Below are 23820 nucleotides of genomic sequence, written 5' to 3'. Positions count from 1 at the left end.
AATGTCGAATCAACGCCCAGGTACACATGTTGTATCGATCCAAACAAACGTAGATCAATGTCGAATCAACGCCCAGGTACACATGTTGTATCGATCCAAACATACGTAGATCAACGTCGAATCAACGCCCAGGTACACATGTTGTATCGATCCAAACATACGTAGATCAGTGTCGAATCAACGCCCAGGTACACATGTTGTATCGTTCGAAACATACGTAGATCAATGTCGAATCAACGCCCAGGTACACATGTTGTATCGATCCAAACATACGTAGATCAATGTCGAATCAACGCCCAGGTACACATGTTGTATCGATCCAAACATACGTAGATCAATGTCGAATCAACGCCCAGGTACACATGTTGTATCGATCCAAACATACGTAGATCAATGTCGAATCAACGCCCAGGTACACATGTTGTATCGATCCAAACATACGTAGATCAATGTCGAATCAACGCCCAGGTACACATGTTGTATCGATCCAAACATACGTAGATCAATGTCGAATCAACGCCCAGGTACACATGTTGTATCGATCCAAACATACGTAGATCAATGTCGAATCAACGCCCAGGTACACATGTTGTTAGTTTTTAAGCCAAAGAATGCCTTCTTTCTTATTCACATTTTCTTTGAAAAACCCGGACCATTTGTTTAAAAACCCGGACGTTTTGAATGTTGCTCTATAAAAACACGGTCAATGTGAAAACACTGAATTGTTAGTGAACTACAAGGACATTGTGCGTCGTTTGTGCTCAAAACATGTTTAGTATTCAGAATAAGATGAACAGTCATGAGTAAAACTATTGTATACGCAAAATGAACCGATTCACTCGAAAAATACAAGATTTCCGCCGGATACAATACCTACCATGCTTTTTAATGGTCTGTTTCCTTCCGTGTTGTCTTTTAATAAATATATTATGTAATCTATTTCTGTATTGTCAGAACTCGCATGTCATCAACTGGTGCTGAATAATTTACATTGTTTAATAACATCTAGAATGGGAACAAATGTTAATTCGGTTTTCAGCGGAGGGATTTATGAAAGTTCTCAACAAACAGACCAAGAACATTTGTATGCTCAACTACACCGAAATACTTTTAGAAATGCCATGGAAGGATGGACATTTCGATGTATTTTGATAACAACTATTTCCGTAGTTATTATTGGATTTGCAGCGGCTGTGTACTATGGAACTAATAACTTGAGCAGTGAAAAGGTTTGCAATATGCCAGGTACTATTAAAGGTAAGTACGAACTGAAAAAAACTGTCTGTCTTTATCTGTCTATGTATCGACAAAGCAATGCTATCACTGTTTTTGTAGTGAATGTTCTAATCACTTCGAATAGATACTTAGTGTATCAATTAGTTTATAGGAAGCAATCTGAAGTGTTTTAATTTAGGAATATAAAAAAAGTCTTTACAACATTAACCATTTATATAGTTATTGTCTTGCAAACAAGATGGCAAACACATATATTACATGCAAGACAAAAAAATTGAACGAGTCCATGCTTAGGATTCTATGGTTTTAAGTTGGTTGTGACTTCTTCTGGTAGCAACACTATACATAGCTGAATACAGTGCATTTAAGGTAATTGACTACCTTGATTTCTTTCATGCGACAGTACGACTCTTACTTGTAAGAATGGGTACGTTAAATATATCATTATTATTCCCATTACTCCAATTCTTAAACTAGGGAGTACTGTTGTGCGTTTGTTTTTTCTACATTGGCTACAGGTATAAGGGGAGGGTTGAGATCTCAAAAAACATGTTTAACCCCGCCGCATTTATGCGCCTGTCCCAAGTCAGGAGCCTCTGGCCTTTGTTAATCTTGTATCATTTTTAATATTAGTTTCCTGTGTATACTTTGGAGTTTAATATGACGTCCATTATCACTGAACTAGTATACTTATTTGTTTAGGGGCCAGCTGAAGGACGCCTCCGGATGCGGGAGTTTCTCGCTGCATTGAAGACCCATTGGTAGCCTTCGGCTGTTGTCTGCTCTTTGGTCGGGTTGTTGTCTCTTTGACACGTTCCCCATTTCCATTCTCAATTTTATTGAGTGTTATTTATACACCTAATATTAAGTGTCTCTTTTCTCAGTGTGAATGGAGTAATGGGACAATCATATCTTATTTACTGCTCTAACCCTCAAAGCTATGCTCTAAGGAGTTATACGAGACATATCGATGTCATCATTTGTATAATTTATGAATTGGTCTTAGTGATGTAAGGACTTACTTTTGATTTGGGAAATTTTGATAAATTGTTTTAGACATTATATGACACAACGTTATACAATGAAATTGTATAAGTTATCTAATTGTGAGTATGAGTGTAAATTATGTAATATTTTAGTGAGAAATTATCTTTTTGTTTATTTACAGTTCAATTTAATAAATTCAAAATCAGAGTTACAACTAAATTGTATTCCACGGCCAATTTTATTCCAGCTCTTTACATTAAATACCACTTAATTAACTAAATTTTAAATGTTGAAAGAAATTGCTTTTTATAGGAAATTCAAACGTATGTAACCGATATTTCGGAAACTAAACCAGAGAAGCTGAAGAAATGATATCACAAAAAATAGAATGATATGAAGCAAAGATTAACAATACTTAATTTATTAATAAGTCTTCAATCGAATCAATCAGGAAATCCGCACATATATCATCTCAATCGAATCAATCATGAACACCGCACATATATGTGCAACAATCGAGACCGCATAACCTACCGAATTAGACTATTTACCGGGTTTGTACTAACATGAGCAACACGACGGGTGCCACATGTGGAGCAGGATCTACTTACCTCTATCAGAGCACCTGAGATCACCCCCAGTTTTTGGTGGGGTTCGTGTTGCTTAGTCTTTAGTTTTCTATGTTGTGTTTTGTGTACTTTTGTTTGTCTTTTTCTTTTTTAGCCATGGCGTTGTCAGTTTATTTTCGATTTATGAGTTTGAATGTCCCTCTGGTATCTTTCGCCCCTCTTCTATAATATCTAATGAAATATTTTTTTTAATAACGAATTTTTTATCATACAATCGCCGACAATAGGAAACCGGAAAATTTGCAAAATTATTTCTAAATTGAAACTTAACAAACATGATAGTATAAAAAAACTGATAAATTCTCATTAGCAAAAAATACAATTCCAAGGAAAAAAATAAAGATTTGTATCATGAAATCTCCGAAAACAGGAAACTGGGAAATTCGTTAAATGTCATTTTTTGTCAATAATTTTCTAAATATATACTGAATAAGGTTGAACATTTTTTTCATGATAAACAATATCTATGATATAATTCTTCGTCAAAAGCTTCCATTTTATATCGTCCAAAACTGGAAAAGTTAATAAAATGTATTCTGTCGAAACTTCTGTTGCAAAGACTTTTTAAAGGTATGGATAGAACTTAAATCTATATGTATAAATTGATTCAGTGTCTGAGAAGTAGGTAAAGGATTGTTGGTACAGAGTAAGTCGAGTTATCGGAACTGTAGAAGTTTGGCTATCATACACAGATTACAACTGTTAGATTCAGATACAAGGGGTGACATGATATCTGTAAGATAATCCTGTCGCTGATTATCAAGGTGTTTGTATATAAAAATAAAGAGATGTGGTATGATTGCCAATGAAACAACTATCCACCAGAGTCTAAAAAGACGTGGGCCTTCAACAATGAGTGAAACCCATACCGTTTAGTCGGTTATAAACGAGAAAACCAAGTCTGGATTATGAAAAAAAAACAATACTCGCAAAACAAGTATAACAGACAGCTTCAACAACTACTGAATTACAGGATCCTGACTTGGGACAGACACATAAACAATATAACGGGGTTAAACATGTTTATCAGCGCTCAACCCTCCCCCGGCCGGTGACAATGGTGTTATAGCACAGCTATAAGTACAAGCTGTAAAAACAGCTGGAAATGACTTGATTCATCAGATGGGCACGACGCTTAAAAAACATACATGAACACAAAAGACACAATTAAAGTACCGTATGAAAGTACTCGCTCGCAGTTACTGAAAGCTAGTTTAAATGCATTTACAACTAATAAAAAATGTATGTTCTTCCTGGCTTATATATCAACGGATTTAGTGTAAAGACGTCATTACCAGTCTGATACAACCATGAATTTTCTTAATTATCGACAGGATGTAGGACCATAAGGTTTCATTATCTTATAGTCAAAATAAAATCAATATTAGAACCGACAAAAACAATATTCAAAGATCTTATTATGTTGTAATATTGATCAGTTTATTTAAGGGTTCAATAGTTCACATCAATCGCAGCTATTTTATCAAAACAAGTTTGCGTTATTATCATCTTTGCAAGAGTGTCCCAACCGACTTCAGTGTATAACGAATCCTTGCTTGTGTAAATAATTAATCCAGTTACTATTGGTGCTGCCTCGAGATTTTTTCTAAACGGTCCGCATTTGTAGACCACAGTTGTTTTGTACTTCAAAAGAGTATTCTACATAATGTCATGTATATTATCTCCAAATACACATGTTCCATTTCAAACTTTTTTTTTAAACAATTCATCAGAGTCCAAAATGACATGGATGGAAGAAAGAAGTTCATCAAAACATTTAGTTGTTTTGAGGCTTTTTTTCTATTGAGGGCTCTAACGGATAAATACTTGTAACAGGTAAACAAAAAATAAAATGAGTCTGATGTGATAACTTTTCCAATTCTTCAAAATGAACATACCATAATTACGGCATTAATTCAAAGCGTTATAATGGATTATGTGAGCACCCACCTTTATTAATACTGAGTTGGTTAATCATCGAATAAGAGTTTAAATGTTAAAAAGTATTCAAGTAAATCTTCAAGTTAAAATTCTACTTCGACTTTAAATATCAAAATTAATATTCTAGTCCGATTAACATTGAATTTCTGAAAAGGACGACATCTCGAACGTTTGTTATAAACAAAAAATGTAGATTGCTTTTCCTGTTTTCTCTCTCTCTCTCTCTCTCTCTCTCTCTCTCTCTCTCTCTCTCTCTCTCTCTCTCTCTCCTTGACGTAGTCAAAAAGCAAGACTTAAGTATGCTGTTTCTGGTGGCGGCGTTTGTGATTGTGATTTGTTGGTAATTAGTTAAGTTTAAGAGGAACCTCTAATGGTAAATAAATTATATTTGGTATGCAGTTGCATAAGCATTGGGGCATCTCATTTCTATAGAGATTATTTGGTCCTGCCTCCTCAGTCATTATCTATTTGCGTTGAATTTTTTTCACAGTTTCCGTTAAAGTTTGTGACTATGTCAGTTTAAGGGGAATCACTTATGATAAGTCAATGATATTATGGTCTACCGACTTTACAACTTTAGCATAGTTGCCATGTTTAAGTTTTCGATTACATCAGTTTATTTATTTTGGCTTCCCTATCTTGAGTTTTCGGTACATTATCAGTCACGGTCTTTTCGGTACATTATCAGTCACGGTCGTACTTTTGTTTTTTACCTTTTTTTTTGACAATGGTTTTACTAATCTTCAATTCTAAAATAAATGCATTCGCAACAAATATTACAAACATTATAAATTTCGAATCACTGTCAAATGTTTGTTAATTTTCGGGTTTAACGAAACGGAGACGTTAACGGGTGCGTTAAATAACAGCGACTTTGTGAATTCGAATCAAAATAAGCGGAAAGTTAAATGAATATCAACGGATCCGTTAGTTAACGAATGCTTTGTGAATAAGCTTCCAGGTAAGTAATAGAATTTAAAAATTTTAAAAAATAAATATCAAATTCATCTGTGTAAAGCAAAAAAACAAAAAAGGGCATTTCCGTTTGAATGGTTTTAAACTAGTAATTTTTTGGGGCCCTTTATAGCTTGCTGTTCGGTGTGAGCCAATGCTCCGTGTTGAAGGCCGTACCTTGACCTATAATGGTTTACTTTTATAAATTGTAACTTGGATGGAGAGTTGTCTCATTGGCACTCATACCACATCTTCCTATATCTATGTACAGTTTATCGATTATTGTAAATTTGTTCATGCCGTAAACAAACAAAGATGTATTTAAAAAATTCATGCTTATAACAGTCATGTTTTGATGTGTTATGCCATCAATGGATCTCAGCGGTAACCTTTCCGGAGCACATGAGAACATACCCGGTTTTTAGGGGCACGTGTTATTCCGTTTTTAGCTGTCTATTTTGTTGTTTTCTGTACTGTTGTTTGTCATTTGGTCATTTTTCGTTTTTTTTAAAGTCGATATTAAGTTACACAGACGCTTTAGAAGTTGTAGTATGTCCAACTTGCTCAGCACATGACACCCTTCATACTGACTAGGAAGTAATGAACGCAGTGGTTGAAATATCGTACGAAAATAGTTTGTACAAATGGAAATTCCCAACGTATCTCTTTATACAATTTTAAATATACCCGCATAGAAGAATTGCCAGTTTTACTATCATTGTAATAGGGATATTATTATTTATCATTCTTCGTGTACAGGTATCTATTGGTTGACAGAATGGTAATATTCTACTCTAACACTTGGTTCAGCGAGTAACAATTTTTGTAATGCAACTATCTGGTATTAACCAATAAAAGACTAGCAAAACAAATATACTCAATAGTTTTATATGAACATTCAGTATGATAAATTAAATTACACAAAGCTGAGTGAATGTGTGATAGATTGTTATCCTCGGGTATGTTATTTGTATAATGGAAACAGCTTTGACCAAGTAGTTTCAATGCTAGCAATAAGCCTTGTCAAGGTAAATAAATTATGTCAGTTAGTTATGCAATTTCTGACGATCCAGATGTTTTTCACTCCAAAAATGTAATTTTTCAAAGAACAGAGCACAATTAATGTTATTATTACTTCTAAATAACAAATATGCTAACTAATCTGGTCATCATCCTCTATGTTTCTTGACCATATCCTTCTATAATCATTTTGCAGATTATCAATATGAAATGCGTATATTTGTGTGTATATAAACTCTTCCCACTTCAAATGACGTTATGACACATGAAAATGATGAATAAATAATGAGACAACCGGACATGGCCTATCACATTGTAAGTGTGACAATTCAATACCGGGATCATTCGCTATACAACGATCGAACAACACGAAAGCAAAATGCATTGTGCCAGTAAATATTTATCAGGATACGTACTATTTCTTGCTGTTCATATAGTATTTTCACAAAGTAAGTATGATGTGCTTAAAGGTTTATAGGGTCTAAATTAAAATCACTCAGATTTTTTAATTATTTGCCAAAATTTTGTTTATATTAAAAAAATATAATAAGTAGTATGGGTCATGGGGCTTTTTTCAAACTACGGGTTGTGCAAAATTGTCTGATTTTGTATAGAATATACATGAAAAACACAATTTTTTGAGATAAAAAGAAAACTAAGCCTTATACTTTTAAGATAAAATATGAGAATACACCTCTTTCAATGTGTTTTCAGAAAATAAAATAAAAAGTGGGGTCACGGGACTTTTTCTTGCTACAAAACAAAATAGGTAAATTCATAACACGTTCCTTTTAAAAAGTTACATTATCTGAGTTATCTCCCCTTGTATGGCAAAGTTGAATAAAATGAAATCAAACAAAGATATTCTGTATTTGATAAGAACAGTTGAAAAAATATGATAAAACACATAATTTTCTTCATTTACCAAACGAATTTCTTACAAAAGAATTTTATTCTTGTCTTAAAATTTGCCGATTTCATGAGAGAACTAGACCGATTGTTTTTTGCTATTTTACAATCCAAGATTGCGGAAGACACCCAATCTACTTTAAGTTTGATATGGTTAGATTTTTTCTTAAAAGTCGTGGTGTAGCTGTGTTAGTATATTCTAGTGGCGTTTGACCAATTTTTTTGAAATTTTGAAATCAGATAAGAACAATAAAAGCGCCGTAGATTTGAAGAAAAATTTTATTGATTTACCAACCATGCTAGATTACGTTCTCCTCTTTTTTAAGGGATTACTCTATTATTAGTTTTCTGCGTATTGTTTTATGGACTTGTTTGCTCGTGATTGACAAGCGGACAAATAATGATAAATATATTTTATAATCTGTACTTTGTGCTGTTATACCACGGCTTCTCTTTAGGGAAGTATTTAGTGCTTAAAACATGTCACTCTGCCTTATTCTTTATGTGCATATATCAAGCCAGGAGTATTTTATTCAGTGGGTGTCGTTGGTAGCTGTCTACCATATTTGTGCGGTAAAAGAAACTCTCGACGTTTTTTTCATTGGAAAATAATTATTATTTGAAAACTGTAAGAAGTGATATCAGATGTTCATACATGAACAAATACAATGTGATGGTGTGGTTAGGGTTGACAAATAGAGAATAATAGACTCAAACAGAAGCAAATAATTTAACATAACATATGTAACATATTTGTTTTCCTTTAAAGTGAATCCGATGAACCAAATTAATTTTCAAATAACATATGGGACCTTTTTTCTTGTTCTGAGTGAATCGGGAGATTTTAGTTCTAACATGAACAAATTAAATTTGAAACAGCAGTTACATCATTGTTTGTATGGTGTGTATTAAGTGTTCTTTAAGCATGATCAAATAATGTTTGATTAAACACGTAACATCATCGTTTTTACGGAAAGGATCAAGTGCTCTTAACAACAAACATGTTCAAATACAATTTTACACAACATTTATACAATATCTTTTTCTTCTTCTTCGGAAGGAGTAACGACTTAATTATTTAACGGTTTATAAAAATGTTATATAAGAAAGACTGCAAAAATCACCTAAATCGATTCATATTAGATCTTCACATTATATATATTTACACACATATTAACAAGTTTCCATCCAAAAAATATAATTTGACACTATATTTCATTGAAATATGTTGATAGATGTATGATCTAAATATTCATTTAGATACAACAGTTTTTTTCTCTCTTATCGTTTATGTAAAATGGTACTTTTTCCAAGTATGTAGATGACACGATAACGACATAACAAATGACATTCCTGTTTTAAATTGATCAGAGTGTTTCATCCTATCCTTTTTATCAATAAAAGTAAAATTAGTAACCTTGAAATGATTAACACAATTTGTAATTTCAAGTGATAAAAAATAACTCTCGTCATACTTCCGACTTTGACTCACGTAATAATTAGTGATTAAATCTGACCGAAAGAAAAGGTCTTTTTTTGGGGTTATAAATGATAAAAAAAAAATCCTTTTCTGGGAAAACTAACAAAACAAATTTCTTTTCGGTCAAGAAGACAAAATTACGCGAGTCAAAGTTTGAAGTATAATGAGAGTCTTAATTTCTCAATTGAAATTACAAATTGTGTTAATCATTTCAAGGTTGACAATGTTACTTTTATTGATAAAAAGGATAGGATGAAGTAAATCAAAACAATGGGAAAGGAAACTGTGTTCAATAACAAAGTCTAGTGGTTAGATGTATTGTTTCTTGTTTGTAAAACCAAGTACATATATCTTATAATCTTATTTCTTAGAATGTTGCTTACTTGATTTCTTATAATATTGATATATTAAAATTTTGTCTATGACAATAAATTATGAATTGCCAAAGACAAAATTTTAATATAACAATATTTAAAACACGATTATTGTATCGTTTTCACAGAAAAAAAAAACATAAAAATAAATGCAACATTTCCTATGCAAAAGTTAGTTTTGGTTGTTAGAAACTGAAGATTGCGTGCAATGGAATTTTTAAGTTTCCATTCTCTTATGGTAAAATATAATATACCACAGGAAGTTATGCCAAATTCATTAATACCGAATTGACTCAAACTCATCAAATTGATTTATAACATACTAAAATATTTAGTAGAATGACAAAAGTTTCATAGGAAACAATTCACGAAATCGTAATAAAGTTTTAGCACTTGGTGTGTATTCTTAGCCTAGACGACACCATCTAATGAACCATCAAGATGACCTACAAAGACTGTCGATTGTCATGTGATCCGATATAAATAAATAAAAAGACAGACACGGACGTGCAATAGTATAATAACGATTTTTCTAGGTCTGTTTGATTTCATGTCATAGATTTAATGGTACTTCTTGGTGACGCCTAACTTTGTTTCATTTTTCAATTTTTATATTCTTTTCTTGTTAATAAATGAACATGCTAAGCACATGAGCAACCCATCTCTAACTAAGGGTCAAATTAAAAGTTTCATACGGACCCAAATGAACTTTGAATTATTATCTTGCAATACAATACTATATCAGCGATGGTTTTTATCTATTTTTTACAAAATCAACCAAAACTGGCTGCTAATGGCGAATTATTACTTCAAAATTATGCTTTATAAATGTTTGAAATAATACAAATCTTACATTTAAATTTTCTTAACTGTAGCTAATGCCCTTTTAATGAAAACAAAGTTTTATGACCACTAAGGACGTTCAAAGTAAACTCTTAATACATCCTTCTTATTTCGTTTTAATCTATCTTGAAAGACTTCCGATTTATTTCAATTAAGTACGCAAGGTAATGACTAATAATATACGTCACGTGCATTGTCATCCTTGTACTCGCTATGGTCATAACTTGTACTCGCTATGGCCATAACTTGTACTCGATACGGTCATCACTTGTACTCGCTATGGTCATAACTTGTCCTCGCTATGGTCATAACTTGTACTCGCTACGGTCATAACTTGTTCTCTCTACGGCCATAAGTTGTACTCACTATGGTCGTAACTTGTAATCGCTATGGCCATACTTGTACTCACTATGGTCGTAACTTGTACTCGATATAGTCATAACTTGTACTCGCTATGGTCATAACTTGTATTTGTAGCACCCTTTAATTCACAACTTCTGAAGATATAATTAAACATTGACACATCTTATTCATTTTTCCGGATGATATCAATTGGCCTTATTTATCGTGTTTATACACCGTCCTCGATTCTAAATAATTTATTTTGTGGACTGGTCCCTTTATGAGCCCTGTTCAAAGAGAGAATAAGGGGAAATGACACCTAGTCTTAGTAAGTATACCGAAAGTGCACGAGAAAATCTATTTTTCACTTATTTGCTAATTTGATAAGCGTTTATTAAAAACAGTATTCTTATCTTTTTTCAGGCGGTTGCCCTGCAGGATTAACGACTGAACAGGAATTAATTTTGAATTACGATGGAAACTGCTATTTCTTTTCAAACACTGCCTTAAGTTATAGTCAAGCTAATAACAGCTGTGCTCAAAATAATGGATTTTTAGCTGTTATACGAGACAATGCTACTCAGATTGCACTTGCCAAGCATGCAAACCAAGTTTCAGATATCGCAGAAAGCTCTAGCTATTGGATTGGAATTAAAAGAGAAAACTCTACATTTACTTCAACTTCTTTAGGTATGTATAAGGTTCATTGCCCTAAATAATAAGAATAATGAGTATTTTTAAGGAAGAAAATATAACGAAATAAGAAAACACAGATTGCAAGGTTAATTATGATATTTCTTTTGTAAAACTGCTTCCAATAATTTGTACTAATGTAAGAGCATACACCAGAAACTTTAACAAAATAAATTAACAAAAAACTCATTTTATAACAAGAAACACCAGAAACTATAACAAATCGAATTTGCAAAATTTGACTCGCAAGCACTTGGAGCATTGGACCTTCTTTTTTATTTGAATTTTGTGTGGTATTTTTATTTTTAATAAATTCAAATTTCTTAAATATTTCATTTTTTGTTAGTTGTTTAATGTGTTCTTGCTCCTATACATACGATACATGCTGTCCCTCTTTTCTGCACGTATTAATTACTGTTATTGTAAGATCGTATAAATAGGAACAAGCAAACTCCCCGGCAGTTCCAGCTCCGATCCGCATACTACTCTGATGGAGTAAAGGAAAATAGTTCCGGAACGGAAACGATCATTGTACGGAGTTTGAGGAACAAGAACATAATTAAGTGGAAAAAAATTGAAATCAGACGTAAAGTTTGACACGATAAACGCGCTTTAAATTGACTATAGCGAAGACATACAGACAATTTGTCAAAGATAAAAGATTTCAGTTAGACATTTGTGCTGATTTTGATCCGGAGAGCGGGCTGTGCGTTCTTGCGAAGGAAGTAAGAATCTATTAGAAAAATACCTATATGGTCTAAATACTCATATGGTCCTGCCCGTTAATAACCAAATGATTATATACTCATATGGTTCGACCATTCGGACCATATGAGTATACGCAGATGGTCATGAACATACGCGTATGGTGCAAATACTCATATGGTCCGGAACATTACCGTGCCACTCATGTAGACATTCAAACATAAATAAATTGATGATATAAATATAAAGATAGGGAGATGTGGTATGATTGCCAACGAGACAACTATCTAACAATGTTCAAATTACGTGGACGTTAGCAATTATAGGTCATCGTACAGACTTCAACAATGAGCATAAATATGTTTCATCAGCTAAAGAAGGCCCCAACATGACAAAATGTAAAAACAATTCAACCTTGATTACCTTTAAGACTAAGTTTAATCAATTATAGGATCAATGAGTTTACACGGATCGTATATTTTATCTTTTGTTTAGAGGTTACCTTGCGAAAAAGAAATATACTATTATACAAAAAAAGTCATGATTATATTAGAAGTAGAATAACAAGTAAAAAGGTTGATGTGGTGGTTCTGATTTAACCTAGACCAGAATTACTTTCAGATAATCATACTTTGTAAATAAACTTAGATAAATATCTGTAATCAACAAAGTAGCTATAGCCTCCCGCACGGTATGTTACAGCTAAAACTATTACACTATACATGCTATAGGTTACAATTAATACATATAGATGTTTTTGACTATTTGTGTCTTTTGGTTGCCGTCTCGTAGACGTTTGCCCAACATCTCCTTTTTGTTCATATGACATGGACACTCAAATATGGATCCATAATGATCACACCGAGAATTGCGGTCATAAAACTTTCGAGCATGATTATCGTACTCAGATATTAACCAATCAAAATACTGGATTTGATGTTTCGAGCACACATTTTGTACTCCGAATACTGAGTAAAGTTTTATAACCGAGGACACGGGAATCCAGATCCGAAATCCGAGGAGCAATTAATGAAAAGTTTGTAACGGAGGGGGAGTAAAATCTAGATCCGATTCTCAGATTTGACTTGCCTACCGTTATAAACTTTTCATTAATTGCTCCTCGGCATTCGGATCCCTCTGTGGTTTCGGACTTGGATACCCGGTGTGATGATGTCAGTATTTTAGGATAGGTAATTTTGAATTGTTTTTATTGTAGGTAAATCGGCAGAATTCTTAAATTTTGATCAAAATTCCCTTTCAAATGCTCAAACTGGTCAAAATGGATGTGCAAGGTTGGATTTAACAGAAGATTCTCAATGGATTGCTGATAACTGTGCTAGAGTTTTCTGGGATATCGGACATATTTGTCAATATATTGGAACAAGTAAGTTTAAATAGTTCCAAAGTCTGATAATTGAAGAAATTAGTATTAAGTTAAAGTTTTAAAATTCAGGATTTAGTAATTCTTTGCAACGTCATAAAAATTGAATTCAAACGGAAAAAAATATTTTACAATCGATGGTATATGATAAGTAACTAGAATACAGTTTGTTCAAAAGAGACGCAAAAATACCAATTTAAAGGGACATTCAAACGCAGAAGTCGAAAATAAACTGACAACGCTATGCAGGCAAAAAACGAAAAAGACCAAACGACAAACAGTATTCAAAACACGACTGAGCAACACGAACCCCACCAAAAACCGGAAGTGAACTCAGATACTCCGGAAGAGTAAGCAGATCCTACTCAACATGTGAGACCCGTCCAAACTGCTAATAGTAAAACATGCAAATTGACACGTATATAAATAAAATATCTGAATTATTATATTTGTCACCGTTGAAGAATCTTATCACATAGGATGGGCCAAGGTGCGCAAAAGCTGCTCCTGCTTTCCTGTTAATAACTTGTTTTATAAAAGTTAGGATCAGTTAACTTCACGTCTTTTGTGATCGTAATGTATGCAATCTAAACACTTTATCAACGAGAAGATGGAGGATATCTATAGATTGTAAAGGAGACAACAATCTCGAGAAATAATGGTGAATACAAATAAAGAATAAGTTTTACTATTCTACGTCATGTCGTTTGTTGGAAGGTCTTGAACGATTAATTCAAGTGTTCATATCGTAGTGAAAGTTTAAGATGGCGCCGATTAAGCGATACTATGTAATTTTATATCAATAACCGTAACAGCATCCAATTAAAGATACGAACTATTTCGTGAAATTATTGTTTTTAATTAGATAAAACATCTGACACAGCCTTTTTGTCATTACTGTCAGTAGTTAAAAAACAAAACATAGAGTTATAAAACAAAAAAGTTTACAAATATACAGAATATAATCAGGCTTCCCATATCACAGTCATTGAAACAGCTAAACTGTATTTATTAGGCACCGACTATTCATCTTTTGTACGAGGGATAGAATCTTTTTTCGACTTTAATCAAACCCAAACTATTTTTACAATTTAATTCAGGAATATGAACACAAAATTTTGAAACTCAATGTTGTATTTTTATCCCATAATTTTAACGGAAACAAAGTATCTTTTTCACTTCATTTCTGAAACAAATTTTTGTCAAGAAATTAAGAATCAACAATTTACTTAAAACTCTAAAAAAAGACCTTAAAACTCTTTTACTCCAACAAGAGATAAAAGGTATCTTACCAATGTTGTAGTTAGATCTTTGAATATAGTTTACATTGGCACAAATATCGATTTTGTCATCAGCAAATTAAAACATAACTAAATTTGTATTCTTTTCAAACGGGATGTATAAAGACATATCCACGTTCATTTTTTTTCATAAAGAGGTTAACTCCTAACTATCCTACTGCCTGTCGATACATTTATTTTTGGCATTGCACAAGTCATGTCTTCTTTGACTGTCCATGACGTTAAAATACTAAATCTCAAATTCCATGAGCTTTTAAATTATTATACTGCTAGTACGGAAGTGTCGGTATTTATGCGCTCACTTATATGTTAAACAGTAGTATCAAATTAAAAAAAAATGAATTGTGTTCTTTTCTACAGATTCAGCAGCATATACGAGTAAGTATTTTTTATTATAATAATGAAAGTAATTGAGTTGAGATGATAAATAGAATAGTACATGCTTTTCATACAGATTCAGATTCAATATTTTATTAAAGTCTCACCACTTGTATAATATAATACATTCAAATACACATATAAAACATAGCGTATAACATAAAACATTCAAATACATATATAAAACATATCGTATATCAAAACTAACATTACAATATCATTAGCTTTAATACTAAAACATATACAAGCGCCATTCTATTAAGAATTATGTGAGACTATTAAATGAATAATTATATACAATATTTTACATAATTTTAAAACTATATATATTTAAGATTTTAATACATCATACGCTATATAGAAATAAGAAATTTGTTCTTTTACATAACATATTAAAGCAGGTGTTAGCAACTATTCTTCATTTCTGAATAAAAATACAAACTTTTCGTCATTAGACAAGTAATACAATTGATCGTTATGTTTTACTGCTTCACTTTACAATATATTTCGAGGGACATAATGATAATACATGTTTTTCAACTTCAATTTCATTTTTACACATAACATAAGATCTTTCTTTAATTGGTTTTTTATCATATCGTCCTGTTTCTATTTTAAGTGGCGCAACACCACATCTAAATTTTGCATTAGCACATCTAAATTTGACAGACATATTTTGTTTAAATATAACTCTGTACAATATTGTGATTAATATAGCTTATAAGTACGAAGCTTGTTACCATTACTCTGTGACAAAATTTTCGTTTGCCATTCTTCAATATATTTTTTAAATAAAATACATATAAGTTGTTAAAGAATACTCTTATGAAGCGCACTATAAAGATTAGCATACAATTCAAAATTACAATCTTTAAGTTTTTTCATGACTCTATTACACCAGTTTTTCTTATTATTTACAGCATTTTTATGTGACATTTGAACACTTTATAATTCATTCTGTCATTGTTCATGATATTACATCTTGCCCAGTGCCTAAAGACACATGTCCATTGTTTTACACTAGGTGGTCTCCATCCCATGTCCTCGTTAATAGCATCATTTGGCGTATACTTGCCAACACCCATAAAAAACCTGATAGCTCTGTTCTGGACAGCGTTTATACAAGAAAAATAACGAGTGCCCCAAATGGATGCACCATATCTTATGACTGGCAAGACCAGAGTATCAAATAATGTTGTGAAGGTACTGTGCTAGAAACTTCCATCAGAATATAAAAGTATACCAACTTTTTCACCATCAATGTCTACAGCAATATCAAGTGCGTTTATAACATCAATTAAACTATTAATGAAAATATTAAACATAACAAGCGATAATACTCATCCTTGATTTAAAACTGAATTAACGTTAAACCACTCTGTCATATTGCCATTTAATTTAATACAACATTCTACATATGAATATATTGCATTCAATGTACATACAAATTTTGTACTAATTCCTAAATCATCCAATTTAGTAAACAATATTTTTCTACTAACAGTGTCTACGCTTTTTTTTAAATCTTTAAAAGATTTGAATGTTGGCAACTTTCTCAATTTTCTAGTTTCAATAATTGAAGTTAGTGTACTTAGATTGTCAATGGTACTTCTACCTTTACGGAAGCCATTTTGCTCATCATGAATAATCTCTCTTTGTTCTAACCAATACACTAACCTATCATTCAATAAACTGCAATATAATTAATATGCACAGGGGGCAAAAATTATGCCCCTGTATGCCAAGGATCTCGTTGATCTGAAGTTGAAGACTTAGGAATTGGAGGAATAATACTTTTACCCAATGCAGAAGGAATTTTTCCATACTTGAAGCATGTTTTAAATAACTTATGCAAAATTAACATCAATGCATTATTTCTAAATAATTCTACTGACAACTGATCAATACCTGGTGACTTGCCATTTTTACTTTTAGCAACAGCATTTATTACATACATTCAATAAATATCCCTGCCTAAAACAAAGGAGAAAGAATTTTGAATTGATTAGTAAAAAGTTAGTGTATTGCATTATTAAGGAATATTGTATCGATTAATACAATAGACTGTGAGTAACAGTCTGCATTATTTTGTTTGAAATATCCATTGTAGAATGTACTGAGTGCCAAATATGCCCAAAAAAATCAATCGAATTAGATAGTAATTCTTATGTAAAATATCCTCTTTGCTCAATTTTTTAAAACGTCAAAAACGAGTGTACATCTCGTTTAAATATGCAGTTATAGAAGCGCTGCAAACATTTGTGAACATTATTATCTATCTTACGAAAAAAACTAATGTTCCCTCCATATAATTTCATGAGCCTTGCACACAGCTAATAAAATGTCTATCGATTATATGCTTAGAAAGTAATTTATTGATAAAGCCTTTTAGTCGTTTAAGGACTAGGGCAAAGATAGCTTGCTGATTCCTGACTGGAGACAGACAACGTTCATGGTTCCAATGATGTTCAAGCAAAATTAGCGTGCAACTTTTTTTTATCGATCCGGAAATGTTCTAGATTTTGTATATTATTTGCATTTTCTTAAAGTACCATTGATAGGGGAAGAGATTTATCGAATCACTATTCCATTTTTTCAGTTTTTTATTGTGAGTGCATTTTTAAATTCCAAATCTGATTATATGTGACTACTTGTCTTAAATTGTGTCTAGCTAGATTGTGTAACATAGAAAACATCTTTAATCATACGAGTGCTATAAAACTTTATTGGCTGCAAACTTCCTGTAGACTGTAGGAACATGTAAACAGTCCAAACATGTTGTATTGATCCTTTTCCCCTTCTGTAACAATAACAGAGTTCCATTTTTGCTGTTTGATATCAATTGAATACCAGCCTCTACTTAAACGTTACATTAAGGAATAGGAAATAGTACAAAACTTGTTAATCTCAATAACTTTATGCGTTTAGAAAGTTACGTTCAGTGGAGGTAACTCAATGTAAGTTTAACCTGGGACATAAAATATTGACATCTTTCACTCCAACATCCTCGCAAGTCTCGTAAAATTTCGTGGTGTCCCGTAATTTGGTCATATCATAAGGAAAAACCAACGAAATTCTAATCCCGTTAGTATAATAGTCACAGGTTTAACACCAATAATTATCATTCTTCTGTGTATAGTTCAAGTCTTGTTACTATAACGACATTATCTAAATTGTCATATACTTGTATCTACTTGATAGTAATTATTTTTTACACGTCATATTATGTTATTGTTTTATACATATGCATCATTTATACATAATTATGTATCAAATTCTTCCTTGCTATTGTCTGTCAGGTTTCCCCATATTAGTTTATAAAAAGAACGAGACGATCCTTTTGTAAAGTTTTATCATGTATACTCCATATTAGTGATAAAAAGAAGATACAATATTTTTGTAAAGGTGTAACCTGTATTCCCCATGTTAGTTTATGAAATGAACGATACAATTTTTTTCAAGGTGTATTCTGTATTCCCCATTTTAGTTTATAAAATGAACGATACAACCTTTTTGTAAAGGTGTATAATTTATTTAAAAGTTTTGTTATCTTGTAGAAGCTGGATCCGGATTCATCATTTCATTACTAGCTGTTTTCCTGATTTTACAATGATAGAAACATCTGGTAAGTGTTTAACTATACGTGTGTTGAAAGCGTAAAATTGAAAGCTATTTACCTGTTCATTGAGTAGTCTTAAAATTCGGGGTATCTGTAGGTAAGATCTTAAGTGTTTTAGGGGGTTATTTTGAAAATTTGGTTTCCATTTTTATCAAATCGTATCCTGTTTGACTGGGTACGATTTAGAACTTAAAATATTAGAGAATGTATGTATCCTGACCTTTCGATGTCTTTTAGTTACTTCATTTAACTTGTGTCTTTGGATTGTTGTCTCATAGTCATATATCCACATCTCCTTTTATCGTCATTAGAAAAACAAGAATATCAAAACCTGTATGCATCAATTTCAAACTTCAAATATATCATTTAGAAATATAGGTTTGCAGTGCAAAATATTATAATGCATGGCCTAGGAAAAACTAGAGGAGTTAAAAGATACTTTGGAAAAGATGATGCCTTAACAAGTTAACATCCATACGGATTGATTCCTAGGTACAAACAAAAACATCCTTTATATAATCAAGTACAAAGTGTTGTTACCTTTGTTTTATTTAAATTTTAAAATTGATAATTGACATAAAACCATAAATGGCTCCTATATTCTTAGACAGAATTTATTACAATAGTCGATTATAACCGTAAAACCTACAGGAAAACCAATACTGATGACTCATGTTGCTTGTGATCAGTCAATACGTACATACTTAGATGTAAATAAAATAGAATTGAGGAAGTAATAGATTGTTTCCTTCCAGTTTATATATTGGATGTTAATCATTGAATAAAAAAACTACTTTAAGAGAAACAAGGAGTTTTTATCAGTGTTGCGTACTTTATTTAAGTTTTTAAGAGTCATATACACGGTAGTACTTCAATTTGTATTAAGGTGACTCAATAAATCATGTTTGTCTACTCAAGGAGGTCATATAACCTCCTTGGTCTATTCTATAGTTAGAAATATATAATACTATGGATTACTGATTTTTGGGGGTTTTAATTTTTTTAAATTTCTTGAATCAATGTTAATAACAAATTTAAGTGTGAAACAAAATACACATTTTTAGTTTGCAGAATATTGATTTTATTAGGGAGGGTGTGGGTGGTTGAGTATTTTGGAAATAAATATCCTTTTCAGGTAAGAGCTGAAAATAAGAAAAAACTTGACTAAGACAAGATGAAAATTGATATTCTGTAACACAATATGCAGGAAACAATTGTAGACATAAATGGCCGTAGAAAAAACAAGCAGATGGTAAAAATTAGTAGTAAATCTGCAAAAACATCTCCTGCCCCCTCTCCAATAATATCAAATTGTCGTCCCCTAATCACGAAAACGTATTGTTCGTCAATCACTAAAATTAGCGCTAACGATATTCAATGAATTCACGGTCTATATTTTTATTACCAAATTATTGTTAATAGTGATGAATTTAATAATTAGGCATCACATATATCTAAAGTTGACTCGTATTTTTGTTTAAGGAAAACAAATAAAGTGGAATAAGGTCACAATTTTTCAAGACTTGGTTCTTTTCATTGAAATGTATATAATAAATAAATATTTTTTACACGTCCTTTATATATCCACCTTTTTTCCCCCTTATTCAAAAATTCAATAGTAAACAGCATTACAGGGCTCTGTCTAATTGATTTATGCATCTTTCTATTCCATTACAGGTTTCAACGATAGCATCCAAACAAACTTTATGACGTCATATTGACAGATCCGAAGGAAACATTAAATGGCAGCTTATCGACTTCGATATCAAGAACATTTATCATGTTTATATCATAGACATTTCATGGATTTCATATAATTGATATGCGTTCTGCCATTATATCATCAATCAGCATACTTTGCAGATTGTATATAGATCAATAGTACATTTTTAGTTCAAAGGATGCTATCAATTCCATGGTGCTGTTTTGTGTTAAATGTTGAATACATTGTTTCACTCTATTGTATAAATAAAACTATTTATCATTGTAAGTATTTCTGTAACGAATCTCAGTTTTAAAAATCTTTTTTTTTAAATATTTGTTATTTTAAATCAGTATTTATTTCTTCAAATTGAATGTACAGTAATATGGTCATTGATATATTTTTTATATTTTAAAATAAAACGCATATGAAATAAAAAGTATTTAAATGTGCAACTCTATGACTGTGTCCATCAAAGACCCATTATAACTATATGAATAAGTTTTGTTGACCATAATTTTTACTGTCACTGGGCTATCTATTTTTATGTAAATCGATTTAAATTCAGTTATAAATCGTTTGTCCGTAGTACCATAAACAAATGGTTTCGCAACATTATTTATCACATGTAAAAGAGAGGCGAAAAATACCAAAGGGACAAATTGACAACGCCATGGATAAAAATCGAAAACGACCAAAATACAAACAACAGTACATAAAACACAACATAGAAAACTAAAAACTGAGCAACACTAACCCTACTAAAAACCGGGGGTGATCTCAGGTGCTCTGGAAGTGTAAGCAGATCCTGTCACCCGTCGTGTTGCTCATGTAAGTACAAACCCGGTTATAAGTCTAATTCGGTAGGTCACTTTAGAGGAAAAGAGGACGAGATTGTGGTTACAACAATTAGAACATATCCGTCGTCATCTGTGAAACAGATATTCCCTATCGGTCAACCAACTCGTGATGGCGATCATAAACTTTTCGAAGGGGTGATTTTAACTTCACCACTTGTCACTCTTGGTTTAATGGCTTCCTTGTAAGCAGGAACCCTCTATCAAGGAAATGTATACAAGTTTGAAAAAACAATGTGAGGGAATCTATGTAAATGATGCATAAAACCAAGTTCAAAACCGACAACAACATGCATAATGACATAAGGCGCGTACACAACAATTAATAAAACCGTGATTGCAATTATGGATATTTAAGTGTTTCGAATATTATGAATATTAAATGTTCAGAGTCGCAGGAAATACTTGCATGAAGATTTTAAAAGTGGTTGCATTGATGTTCTGTATTAACAACAAAATCATACCATGCCTTTGTGATAACCGATCCTCTCGCTTTCCTTAGATATGCATAATTGAAATATAGACAAACATGACGTAGGGGCTGAAATAATATAAAGTGAACAAAAAGTTCCAAAGTAAATGATGTTTTTTTTTCTTATCTTTTTCAAATGCGGAAATATGGTAATCTTGAAAATAAAAAGGTATCATAAATCTACAAAAATAACATCCTTCACATCTGTCAGACATTTGCATTTTGTCTTGAATATATACATTAGGGCTTCGAACTTCTTGAAATAGTGCAAAACTAAATAAACTGCCAAAATAGCCTTATTTTGGATCATATAATTAACTTTTAAAATATGAGCAACAGCTTTACAAAAAAGAGATTTTGCTACAACATGTATTTTACAAAGATGTTAAATGAATATTTTGAAAACCTTTAAGGTCATCGGCGGATTGTAAGTAGAGGGACGGTGGGGTTAAATTCTTTTAGAATCAAATTCATAACAGCGTAGACGAGACCATTCGTTGGCGCGCTCAATTCTCCAATTGTCTGCATCAGATCAGGTAACCGTTTGTCTGTTACACCTACTTAATACGTTGTTTTTACAAGGAACATTTAAACGTACGGGGTCACCAAAGGTTTCTCAACGCCTGAAAACAATACTACAAGCGTATTGATTTACATGATTTTTACATTCTTCACCAACAATCGATAATAAAATTATTTATCATACCGCACGTTCTTTAAACATTAAAATAAAATTTCACTAGCTTCGAAAGTAGTAATGAATGTGTAAGCAATAACCTTTTTCTGATTTAAAAGCGTTTTAAAATTTTCGCTTTCTAAAATTTGTAACGGCTCTTCATATCTTTTAACTATTATCTTGTCTAAAAGTATTCTTTTTTTAGAACGAATGCATGATAACTTTAAATCGTGGTGCAATTAAAAAAAAATGAAAAAATATATTTTCGTACGGTCTTTTTCGTACAAAATGTAGGACAGTAAAAAGCAACATGTATTTGGGCCTAGCTTAATACAATATGCATTTACTATATGAAATTGTAATCTTTAAATAAATATCTAAATTAGTTCGTTTTTGATGAACATACAGGAACAATATTTTTTTAATTTCAGTGTCGTATTTCTTTTTATCCCTAATTCTAAATTGATATGAATTAGTAATTTCAACTTTTTTCCCTGAATGATTGAGGACCGCTTAAAAAAGTATGTATCCCTCCGAAACATAAATACATTTAATCAGGACGAGTAAACTATCATTCATTGGCATACTTACGTTCCCGGTAATATAATTGTTTTGATTGCAAATAAGCAATATTTATTGACTTAGAGAATTGACCAATCCATTGATTGGGTTGCAATGCATGCTGGACTACTACGTACTTTATCGAGAACACGCGTGTTTTTCAGTGACCTTCAGCTCACTTTTTCTTCTTTTATGTCTACGTTTAATAAAGCACAAGTTTTGTTCTCAGATTAAAATAACAAACGGAGAACTGATGAATTGTAACACCTGATAATTTGTGGTTTATTAAACAAACAAAACCCTGTAACAGTGTTACAACCTAAGTGTTACAATAAATCTGTTTAGTATGAGGCTTTTGGTCATTTATTCTACTACCAAGATATTATGAACACATTATTTTATTTCATGGATAGATTAAAAAAAAATGTAAGTGCAATTCTTAATTAGATTGTTGTGATTCAACTGCTGCAGTTGACAGGCAGTCGGTACATTTCCAGAGGTGGATTTAAGTGGGGGGAAGGGGAGGGTATGGAGCTTTATACATGGTAACACCCCAGTTCTATTGTTATACTTCATAGTTTCTATTTCTGAAACAAGTGTAAATTGAATAGATCTTTTGTTACGAATAATAATGGATTTTGCCCACAGTGTGTGACGAGCGGGGTTTCTGGAAACCCCTGCTTCTACATCCCGCAAACAAAGTCCATTGTTATTCGTAACAATAGAAATTGATTATTTTTTTTAAATAGCATGATCATAA

General features: G+C 31.9%; 1 protein-coding gene across 1 annotated transcript; it reads left to right on the top strand.

Annotated features, from left to right (window-relative positions):
• The first annotated feature begins 955 nt into the window (after positions 1-955).
• LOC127720125 (early activation antigen CD69-like) lies at positions 956-20954 on the top strand. The gene is made up of 6 exons (XM_052226554.1): positions 956-1257; positions 11139-11405; positions 13330-13497; positions 15156-15173; positions 18731-18798; positions 20470-20954. Exons 1-5 carry the CDS (start codon positions 1011-1013, stop codon positions 18784-18786), a joined length of 756 nt encoding a protein of 251 aa, XP_052082514.1. The 5' UTR covers positions 956-1010; the 3' UTR covers positions 18787-18798; positions 20470-20954.
• The last annotated feature ends 2866 nt before the right edge of the window (positions 20955-23820 follow it).

This window comes from Mytilus californianus, unplaced genomic scaffold (assembly GCF_021869535.1).
Source record: "Mytilus californianus isolate M0D057914Y unplaced genomic scaffold, xbMytCali1.0.p SCAF_11, whole genome shotgun sequence".
Taxonomy (NCBI): Eukaryota; Metazoa; Mollusca; class Bivalvia; order Mytilida; family Mytilidae; genus Mytilus; species Mytilus californianus.
The sequence above is the reverse complement of the archived record's forward strand: the minus strand, read 5'-3'. Positions and strand labels throughout refer to the sequence as shown.